This window comes from Argiope bruennichi, chromosome 10, assembly GCF_947563725.1.
Source record: "Argiope bruennichi chromosome 10, qqArgBrue1.1, whole genome shotgun sequence".
Classification (NCBI taxonomy): domain Eukaryota; kingdom Metazoa; phylum Arthropoda; class Arachnida; order Araneae; family Araneidae; genus Argiope; species Argiope bruennichi.
The window spans coordinates 9,963,316-9,975,543 of record NC_079160.1 but is presented as its reverse complement, the minus strand read 5'-3'; the positions used below and the strand labels follow the sequence as shown (position 1 = coordinate 9,975,543).

General features: G+C 27.6%; 1 protein-coding gene across 8 annotated transcripts in view; it reads right to left on the bottom strand.

The window, feature by feature from the left end:
• Window positions 1-4,936: 4,936 nt before the first annotated feature.
• LOC129989283 (histone-lysine N-methyltransferase 2C-like) overlaps window positions 4,937-12,228 on the bottom strand; it is a 91,812-nt gene continuing 84,520 nt past the window's right edge. For all 8 annotated transcript variants that reach the window (XM_056097705.1, XM_056097709.1, XM_056097711.1 and 5 more), the window contains 6 exons: window positions 11,087-11,223; window positions 10,594-10,724; window positions 10,300-10,477; window positions 8,939-9,055; window positions 8,199-8,381; window positions 4,937-6,949 (listed from right to left, as the gene is read on the bottom strand). In XM_056097705.1, the coding sequence (XP_055953680.1) occupies window positions 6,857-6,949; window positions 8,199-8,381; window positions 8,939-9,055; window positions 10,300-10,477; window positions 10,594-10,724; window positions 11,087-11,223 (839 nt within the window). In that variant the 3' untranslated portion in view covers window positions 4,937-6,856. The remainder of the gene's footprint in view (window positions 6,950-8,198; window positions 8,382-8,938; window positions 9,056-10,299; window positions 10,478-10,593; window positions 10,725-11,086; window positions 11,224-12,228) is intronic.

Sequence of the window (12,228 nt, the reverse complement as noted above, 5' to 3'; positions counted from 1 at the left end):
TCTCTTTACATCTGCTGGAGTTCTGATATCTTATAACTTACTTATTCTACAGTTAGATACAAACCACGGAAATGCATCTTAGTAAAAGTTCTGGAACTTTTTTTTCTTTCTAAATATAAATAAAGTTTTTCATTTCTCCCTGAGCAAACCAAGAGCATCGTGACACCAACTTGTCAGAACTTGTTTCATCCCTTTCAAATATAACTCGAAATTCCAGACATTAAAAACTTCCTATTTCGTGGAAAGATTTTCAGTGTTTTTTCGGTTTAAAGGAATTAAACCCAAGGAGTACCTTCAACATGTTCGAACAATCAATAAAGCTCTTGAATGCATGAATGTTTCGCAAATGACAAGTTTTCTGAAACACTTAAGTTGTGGATGCTCCACCATGCTAATGTTCCAGCTTGCAACTGTCAAATCACCTGTCGAAACATAACATTCCAGCCCTTCCACAATCGGCTTATTTCCCTAATTTTAACCCCATGCTACTTTTTTTCTTGGATGAAGACTTTGCTTAGATGGCAACAGTTCACAGTAAGTAATTGCAAAAACACACATTTGCACAAGATAGTTACATCGAAAGACGCATTAAATAAAATATTCCTATTGATTTTCCTTCTTCTGAATGAAATTAAATTCTGTAATTTTTTGAACACTCTGATTGCTTCGGAACGGGGCATTAATATAGCTAAACTAGACAGAACTAAACTAACATTATAATGCATTTTGCTTTCTTTTGTATTGATGAGATGTATTTCTTTCAATAAAATATATTAATAATACTATATTAATGTCATTAATATGGTTCCTGAAGAGATCCATTTTGGCCCTATTAGTTAATCTTGTTGAACAATTTCTTATCACAAAAAAAATGTAATAAAATTATTGTTACAGTAATATACATGAAAACTGCAGAATAATGATAGAGTATACTGATTGGCAAGCTGTACTTCAAATTGGAGAAATTGTCAAGTTGCTGATGAAAATTAGCGAAATCTTACCAGTTGTTGAGGCTGAGGGCTTTGTCAAAGTTTTAGTTTGCTGTTTGTAACTGTTGCAAAGTTTTAATTTGCAACTATAGAGGAAGAGGATATACGGCAAATCATGACATGTCAAGGGGCCATGATCATTCATATGAAAAATAAACTTTTCGAAAGTGAGTTTCGGAAATTAGGTTTCGAATCCTAGATACAGGCGATCCTTGATGATATATTCAGGAGGTTAACATATCCAGTTCGTTTTAGCCGTAGAGCTCTATCGCAAGATTTTCCTTTAGAGAATGTACAAGGAGGCATCTTTTTATAGATTTCTCTCGAAAATTGAAGGGGAATTTGGAGAGCAAGGGTTCCTTGATGATATATCTAGAGGACATGTATTTTTTCATAATATAAAAATTGGCAAAATCGGTTCAGTGTGTGGTACCGAGCGATTGATTCATTGGGGTTTTAATTATTGTTTTGAATACATATCTACATTAATATTATTTAAATTAAATAACTGATGTTACCATTAAGGGATTTAATTTACTTCAAATTTCTTTCGGAGTTTAAAATTATATCTAATATTACAAAACAAAATGTATCTTCAAATAATTTTTTTTTTTTCGTCTTTTCTTTTTCATTGCTAAAATATTTACTTTTACACTTTCTTGTATTAGATTTTGTTTTGAATTCAATCAATAGATCTAATTATTCTGCGAAATATATATTATTTATAGAATCACTGAATTTTTTGATCAGTCATTTAAGATTCTTCAATTAATATAATGGAAGATAATGTAATAAGTTTATAAAAGATTTGATGTTATCTTATGCCTTTCTTCTGCGGTATTTTAATATTATGATCATGTCACATAAAAAGTTGAATTTCGTTAGATATAAAACCGAAACATTGGAATTATAGTTAATTTTGTTATCAACAGCAAGACTTCCACCGACGTCAATTAAATAATCTTAAACGCCATTCTTAAGAAAAGATGAGGCATCTTTTCTTGCCAAAATTCGAATGTCATTTAAGTGTTTTAACCCTCCAGCTGCGTATCCCGCGATTCCACAATCTATCCATTTTCTGTTGCATCCCGCGTTTTTCGCAGTTTAGAGTGCTTATTTTTACGATTACAGACTTTTATTGTATTATTATCGTGTCATATATAGTATTAGTTCACTTTCTTCGAAAAATATTTGAACTTATTTGCAAACATCGCATCTAAATAGTGGTTTTAAAGAATTTCGCAGCTGGAGGATTAAAGTCTCGATGCACGATAAAAAGTAATTTTTTACTTTTCGTATATGGAGTAAAGAAAAAGGTATTGTAATCGTCAAAAAAGACAAATATTCACGTTTTAAATCTCCCTGAATTCGAAAAACACTTTGTTTGCCTGTGATAATAAAGATAACTCAGAAACTGTTTGAGTTAAGTGGGTGAAATTTATCAGCACGTAAGAAATTTTTCTGTCCGGCTGCTCGAACATAAGTCAACACGATAACTGCAAAATGAAGAAGGCTAGATGGATAAAAATCAGTGTACATTTATATTTAATTATTAAATCGAAATTAATTTTAATTTATTAGTTTACTGCTTATTAATTATCACCCACTTATTAAATTTTGAGTCAGATCCAACAATAGATTGACCATCAGTCAGTCTGTATGTTCAAAAACATTTAAACACGATGATTTAAATACATCTAATTTGATATGCGTTTTTGTGGCTACAAATGCAGTTCTGGATCAGTTTTGTTCAATTATTTGGGAGAAGCGTAACTAAAACGCAAACTTGATTTTTGGACGCTATTAATAGCATGTCAGGGATTAACCGCCAAAAAAACTCGCCAAGGATCACATGTTACATTCAGTAAAAATGCTAAATTCAAGCCAAAGATTGATATTTCTTAACCATTATACACTAGTGTAAGGCATTCTCTGGAATATGAGAGACAGAATAAAGAGAAGTATGGAAAGTATGCGAGAAAGTTTTGGAGGAACCATTGCCGCTGATTTTCCCCTCATAATTGCTGCAACAAAATTTCTTTAATATCATGCTGAAACCGAAATAGTTTCTTTTTTCTAGGTATCCCATTGTTTTTTGTACTTGAGAGAAAAGTCATTTCATAATGCTACTTTTTTTTCCATCCGAAGTCTGATTTGATTCGGATAGGAGTCGTTAACCTTAGATAACCTAATTAGGATTATTTAAAAAAATTTGAAAATTCATTGAAACTTTCAACTGCAATTAAGCTGATTTGGGAAAGATAATTGTTTGCCTTTTAAGATGATTAAACATTAAATATTGATGTACGAATTTAATATTTTAGAAAGAAGTGATAAAAAAACACACTAAGATTTGGATTCATTAATGTTATTTAAATAAGATATTTTTAACTTTTAAAATTAATTATAACATATTTCATCTAGAAATTGTCCTGGGAATGGCTTGTTTCGACAATCCATTGTTATGAAGTAATTGGGCACTAGCATTCTCTACTCTATATATTTTATTCTCATGTTTTTATGTTAAACTGATATCTTGCATACCTGACTTTTCAGAACTAAGTCTTTTATCATGATAATAATCAAAATATTAAATAAATAATATTTTTTAAAAACCGAGGATAGTTCTCCCTAATTTTTCCTACTCTAGAATGTCATTCTCAGATGCATTTGAAGCACTCACATCGGAATCAGCATTTTCTGACAAGACCATATACATAAAATCACTCATTTTCCACAATAGAAGTCCTTCCCTACCTCACAAAGATCACAACTATAATGGTAGTTAAAGTTAGGTCGATAGGCAATTAGGACAACAGTAGGTTGCCTTTGCCCTAACAATGTAGTTGCAACTGTTAATACAAAAGTAAGCAATTACTTCCTTTTTCTTTTTTGTGAATATATATATAAAATTCTTAATGCTTGAACATTTTTTCTAAAAAAAAAAAAAAAACTACTTGAATTTTTTTTCTAAATCCATTTTTAGGTAGTTTCACTGGTTTTTCTATTTGTAATTATATAATGCTATTTTACATCCTGAAGAGCTATTTTCTCACTTTCTAATCTCGTTAGAATTTTCTTATGGTAAACCCCATACATAAATGTTTTGCATATTTTTTATTCAAATTTGATATAACAATTTTTCGACATGTTCTGCAGTTCTTGAACTAAAGAATAAGTAATATATTCATTTAGAAATTATAGTTTTTTTTAATGCTTTATTCACAATGGGAAAAAAAATCTAAAATTTCTTGTTATTTGTCAGTTGAACCCGAATATTAAAGAGCTTATTTTCTAGTTTAGGAACTAGATAATACATTTCTTAAACTACTTGCAAAATTTTAAGTAAATCAATTGATAAAAATCTAAATTAAAACATTTTTGCTTTGTAGCAAGGAAAACAAAAATCCCCATTTATCAATATTTTAAAAACGTTTTCCATTTATTTAACTACTACATTTTGATTTCATAGATGTTTTTTATGCAATTATTCGTATCCTACCATAGTCACATACCTAATGACAACAGAGAAGCCTTTTGTTGTAAACAATAATTTCGGTCAATAGAAGAACGTTAGTTGGCCAGGGAACTAGGGTTAAGCAAGAGCTATTTCAAGATGTCATAATGGGGAGAGTGTATATCATGGTAAATGTACTTTCAAAAGATTTTAAATAAAAAAAAATTTATAAAGTCCAGCATTTCTTTGTTCTTACAGTACCTCTCATGTTGTCTCAAAAAATTAATTCGATCAAAATTCTGTAATATTTATTTGCTTTTGCAACATACTTGGAAGCAACTTATTAATCTTAGCCTAGACATCTGCCGACTGCTACTAGCCAACCATCTGAGTAAAGTTTTTCTTAGAAGGAAAAATATTTCATAAAAAAATTATTCTGGGGGTGAAATAAATGAAACATAAAGCAGACAGCTTTCTTAGCTTAAAATTATATATTTATTCTGTGATTGTTATTTTACAATGAATGATGCAGTGCTAATTATTAACAGCATTGCAAACCAAAATTTCAACTCTGTACAATAATGATTAATAGTACACTGATAAAGCAAATGGAGAAACATTTTTATAATGATTTATTAGTCACTTCGAATATATCACACTATAAAATTGCATAGTTTCGTTATGTAACAAAAACCAGTTGATGATTTCAATGAATTGGATTCAACCCATACCATCTAGAAAAATAGATTGAAATTTCAATTCTTAGGAGTGATAGAAAGGGAAAATAAAACAGTTATGTTTAAACTCCTTGAAAAACAATATCAAAAAAAAACCCTACATAAATTATACACTATCTTTATGCTACTAGGGATATGATGTTTTGGCTTAAAAACTTTGCATTTAATCAATTTTCTTTTATTATTTCCTGAATATTTCATTAATTCATAAAAGAATGCATAATATGCATAAAAGAAGAAAAAAAAATACTTAGTCATTAGCTGATTGTTTGAAATAAATTTTTTCTGGTCCATAATTATTTTATGGATGTAAATACTTTAATTGTACAAAATTTTAACAATGACTAACCAATTTATGATGAAATTCATTTTTGTACTTTTAGCAGTGAAGTAAGTAATAAATTAATATATATATTTTTTTATCTTCTCCTCAAGAGCTTTCACCTATCACTCCTTCATTTAAAAATCATGACATCTCATTCATTTACTTTAATGTTGATTAATGATTTAATTTTAAACTATAATCCACATAAATTATCAACAAAAATGTACACCATAAAACTTTAAAAGAAAAAATAACCATAAACAGTGATCTACACTTACAACAGCTAAATAAACACAATTAAAATAATAAATTTCTAATTCTGATGTTCTAGGGAAAAACTAATTATATATTGAGACAGAAACTAGAATTTTAAGACTTGTTACATTACATACATCAAAATGATTGATTTGACATAAGTTCTCTAAATCATACATTTAACCTGTTAAACATTAAAAGGCTTCTGACACATTTAAGTACCAAGTTTATAAATTGTAAGCATAGAAAACAACACAGCAGCACATACAAATAGGGGAGAAAGAAAAAAAAAAACACATCGAAATCTGTGATGCAAATCTAAGTTACCTATTGACCTGAAAAAATACTGAAACACTCTCAATTAAAAATTAAAATAATGAGTTATTAGACACTCACATTGCCCTAAAAGACATATAAAAATACAATTATTATTAATGCTACGATTTAAATTTAACAGAAATACATAAAAAACAACAGAGTAATTGACAATGTGATTTACCCTTAACACTTTTTACAAATACTGAGGTATTTCTAAACTATTTTCAATGAAAATTTAAATAAGAAATTGCATAGTTACACTTTCTCCACATGGGAGTAGTTCTAAAAGTAATAACTGAAAAAAATTGAAATTGTGAAAAAGATATAAATCTGATTTTTAAAAAAGAATCTTATTTACAAGAGACTAATGCTTATAAAACAATAATTTACAAAGATCTATTTCTCATATGAGTAGACCACAGATGTACAAGCCCTGTAACAGTTCTACAGATATAAAATTTTAACAATTTTATGCATTCCTATGACAAACACGGTAAGACTACTTCCTCCCACCAATGACAAAAATGCTATAAAATTTTCTTGTGCTGGAAAAAATAGTTTAAGTTAACAAAGACACAAGTCAAAATTTCTTTAAATGTGAACAAAATGCTAAAAATTTCTTCAGTGATTTTATAATAAATTACTTCGATTTTCAAATATCATACAGACACAATGTTCATTTATGATAACAAATTTGTACATTCAAACATTAGGAATACAAACAAATTTGTATTTTCAAAGATATAAATAATGCAATTTCTATAATAAATAAAACTTAATTCATCCATTTTCTACAATTAGGAGCTCCACAGAGGCAAGGAATTTTATGCTGGTCATCTTCAACTTCAAATTTGTAGTCATATGAGAGCTATAAAAGAGAAAGCATGTTTTTCTCAAATACTATACTAATACAATTCAATTCTACAACAATTACCTCAACCATGACATGTTAATATTAAAATTAAATACATTCAAAATATATTTTATATTAAAAACTTTCATTCTTAATAAATGTAGAAAAATTAAGTTAATACAAACAAACAAAAAATCAATGAAATACAAATTTATATTGCAATTTACGATAATTATGGTAACAATATTTTAAATGGCCCTTTCTTTTTATTTTCAAATATGGAATTTTAAAAAGCATGCTTCACATCAATATAAAATTGCAATTAAAATAAGTTATTTGAGTTAATAATTCGGCGAGTAAAAAAACAGAATTAACACAAAATTTTTCTATTTGGAAAAAGTATTATTGTTCTATATTCATTCAAATTTAGAATATGCCTGGTGTCAATAAAGGAATTTTGATAAAGTGCATATTTTGCCTCAATGTTTAGATCCATATTTAACAGAATTTAAATTTATTTCATCAAGACTTATTAGTACCAAAAACAAAGTAAGATGCACAGAAAATTGTTAAACCACAACCACACATACTTTTCTCTTCTCAATCATCAGCAAGAACAACTATATCAAAATTATCTGGTAAGCATTCATCAATTAATACTCTGCCTTTCCTTTATTTTATTTATTTTTTTTCATTGTTTTAATTTTCACAAAAATTTATCTTAAAAAAAACTTGTAATGGCCTGATAATGAGAGTTTCAGGTTCAAAACTCAATTTCACCTGAAAATAACTGTAAGTAATCAAGTCCATTGGGCCAAATTACCTCTCATTAGTATTGCATGGCAGTTTAAGGTTGGGATCTAGTTTAGGTGCTTCAAAAATTTCTCTAAAGAATTAATATGTTTTGAAATTACACAAGGATCATAAGCCTTTTCTTAAAATATTTCATTAATGATACCCAAATAAAAATATTTGTTCTTTTACTAAAACTCCATGGTCGCTTTGGTAAAATAATAGTTTCATAAAACGCATTTAGTTCAAGTATTTATTGTACATTACAACAATCATATCTAAGAGACAGTCTAAATGCACCATCTCTCCCCAAATATAATTTGCAAGACTCAGTAAAAATGCTGAATTGACAATAAAGTCAAACCCAGTGGAATACTCAAAATCAGAAAATTTAGACTTTCTTAAACTTGAAAATGTTTTGCAAGATTTAATGCATAGTCAGACCAACTTTTAAATTTAAATAATAACTCACCTCTTCACCTCTCGAAATTCGTCTGTTTGTGATAATGAGTATTTTATTGACTCTGTCGATCTGTACTACTTCAGCCACACAGTTGGGATTGCATGAATGATTTATATACCGTGCAAGACCACCACAAAGGGTAGCATCAATGACATGATTCTCATCAAGACGAAACATATATACTCCTCGATTCTAATGAAGAAATTAAAATAAATAATGAATATGAAAAATGAGAAGGCAACATTTTTTTATAAACAGTACTACATTAACATGGATTAGATTTAGCTTCCTAATTATTTGATTTTCATTTATATCAAATTTTTCCAAGCTTCTCAATTACAATTTCAATATAGAGGATTTAGTGAAACACTATAAAATAACAGCAATCAACCACAGTTTATAACAAGGATAATTAATAGTTGTATTACTGTGTCAAATGATACTAGTGATCACCCAGCATTTATCAAGTATTACTAAACAAGTAATATTAGTATAGTATTACTAGATTATCTAACAAGTATTTATCTAGAAATGTAGAAGTTCTACAGATCCAAGACAATTACTAATTCTATACATTTCATTTTAACATGATTGATTCAATTTATGACTTAATATTTTTTGAGTTTTTTCATTGGAAAGTGGAACAGAGTTATGTTCAAGAATTAATATTGAAATTATATACAGATGTCAAATTATGATTATTATTACATATTTAAAGTGAAAATTAAATCAGTATCAAAGTATTTTACCTGAGCATCATATACAGCTTCATTCCTTTCTGAAATCTCATTCCTGATAAGTTGTCCAATGTATTCTATAACCATTGTATGTTTTTCTAAGTCTCTTGCTGCATATAATCCAAGACCCTGTAAGGAATTCAATTTTGTTTTTAAAAATAATCTATTCAGTTTTTGAAAACAATGCTAGAAATCTACTTAAAATTTGATTCAACAACAAACATCACTAGTAGCACATGATTTTCTCCAAATGCACTTAGTGAAACTGATAAGTGGTTATTGAACTCATGGTTACCCAAATAACAAAAGCCTCAATTCAAAAATTTAGTTTATTCTTCTTTACTTTGAAATATATGAAAGATTCTATACACATGCTTTTGTGAAAGTTTGCTGTGCCTACTAAACTGGTCTCATGAAAGAACACCCACTATAAGTATGAGAGAAAAATAAATTTATAGTTCACTCTTTTGGATAAGTTAATTGTAACTGCTGTATTGCTAAAAGTTACCAAGTCGAAAAAAAAAAAATAATAAGGTGAAGTTTTCCTAATGCCTATTTCCATAACAGACAAAACACAATATCTCAATCAATAGTATATAATTTATGCTATACATATATTAACAATAGAATAGCTCCTTGATTAAAATGTAACATATATCAATGTTATATTTTAATTAAGGAGCTACTGCCACAAAATTATCAACATTTTAAAACTCTGAACCATATTCATAAATATTTTGACATATATGTACAATAAACTTTTAATGAAAGAATAGCATTAACCCATTAATGGCTCAGTTAATTTAAAGATTATTTGATCTTAATGTTTTGAATATTAAAAAAAAAAAACTGATAAATAAATGTCTAAAGAAATTTTTTTTATAAAAACTTAAAAATGATTTCTATTGATTTTTTAACATAATATTTTATTGAAAACCATTTATACAACAGACAGACTACTTTCAAATTCCTTGCATCACCTTAAAAATAAAGCAAAGAGGAAAATTTTTTAAAAAAATTCAAAATCTTCCTAAATTGAGATATATCCACTTAAACATTATTTAAGAATACATACTGATTTCAAAAAAAAAAAAAAAAAAAAAAAACAGTTAGAACATAGAAGTCAAATACATCATTTATGTATTAAGTATTTTGTCTCATAAATCTATTAAAAGCGTAGATTATAAAGCAGAACAACTTGAAATAAACAACAATAGAATGATCCAAAGCAATATAAGTGATTCCTCAAGGCTTTAATTGGGGGAAAGAGGAAATATTTATAATTCTGCATGTTAAAACTCTTTTGTAATTCATAAGATTTAAGCAAAACATTATATATAACTGCCTGCAACTTACACAATCAAAATACATACCTGAATTCTACTTCTAGCCAGATACACATTATTTCTCCATTCAGTTTTCATTTTACGATACTGAGATGATTTGGAATGAACAAACTGCTTAATGTATGGTGATGACACCTCCATACCAGCAAATGGAGAATGATATGAAATTGGCCGTGAGGTGTTGCAAGTATGAAGGGTATGAGGTCTAAAATAACAACAATTAAATATTTAAATTGTAGTAAAATATCTTTTTAAATATTCTTCGAAAATGTTCTAAATAAAATGGAGTCGCTTTATTTCAAATTAATAAGAATAATTTACCTCTTAAAGTGTGTGCGTAGCTTTGGCTCTGAACGAGCACAACCAGTTGGATTGATAGCCAATGGTAGCTCCAAAAAGGGAGATCGTCCATATCGAAAATTATAATCATTCAAAGTATCAACACCTGGTAACTAGAAAAGAATTTATATTATGAGAATACATAGCTATTTTTTTAAATATATATTTTAAAAAAACATTATTTTGATTTTTTTGTTTACATTATGGATATATTCCATTTGTTACATCTTTTATAAATATAAAATTTTTTAATGAAAGAAACAGAATAAATTGATTAAAAGGGGGGAAAAGGTCAGAATTGTTTTTTAATTCAGCATTAAACTTTCAATTACTTTAAATAATTTCAGAAAATACAAAAATATCATTGAGAATTCTTATATAGACTGTAATATTCTACCAGACAAAAAGAAAGTGAAAATTGATTTATAAACATCAAATAAGTGAGGTTTAACAAAAGAGTATAAAAATAGCTTACTGATTCTATAATACGAAGTATGGCAGGTTCAGTCAAGCCAAATAAATCATCTCCAGAAATGAAATCAGGAAATATCTTTATGGTTTTTGCCTGCCTTCGCATCTTTTCAATTGGATAAATTACTTTTTGCCAAACAGCTGAAAAAAGAAGCAAAAATTAATTTTAAAAATTGTAGCTTAACAAGCAACACCGCTTAATTACAATTAATATTACAAGAGGGGGGGAAGAGAATTTTTTTATAACTAGCAATGAATATTTTTGATTTTTTTTCCCAAGTCACATTTGGTATGAGAAACTGACTGCATGTGCATACCAAAGAAAAAGGGGAGAAATATTGAAAACATGCAAATTTTCTCATAAAATTTAGAAAAACAAAATAAATATTGTTGTTTGTTAAAAAGTGATACAATATCTACTAAATTTTATCAAAAAAAAAACCATAACCAGGTTGAATTTAAAGCATCTTGCACCTGAATAATATATATATTTAAATTTATTGCAATAAAAAAAATAACATTTCACAATATTCATGAATCATCATCTGATGAAATAATATAACTTTATTAACTGTTTGATGAATGGACTTGCTAATTCAAATGAAGTTTCAAATATATATATTAAAATTTGTATTTATAATTAATATTATATAACAAATAATTTCATATAATACTTAGGCTAAATACAAAATATACACTAAATTTCATATTTTCCATTTGTTTCATGCAAATGGGTAAAATTGAATAATAGATTAGCTAAAAGTAATTAAAATGTTATTTCAGTTATTGAAAAGCAGATCAGAACTCATGTTTTCATATTCATCTCTCATTTTATGTTATCACTTTTGCACTGTTATAATTTTAATTTCAGTATTTTCGCCCATCTACAATGCTGTCATCAGAAAAAATTTATAACTCTATATAGTGGTTGAGTATTCTATTATGCTGTGCAATGAGACACTACACAATGTTAAGTTGAAATAGGTATTTCACTTTTTAGCTAATCTGCCTCCTGCCTCAATATAAAAATATTCCCGGTAATGCAATATGTATGTCTCTGGTACAGATATTCATCTAGGTGAACTAAGTAATTTTTGCAATATTTATACATTCAGAATTGAATTTTTAAAATTAGAAATAACATTG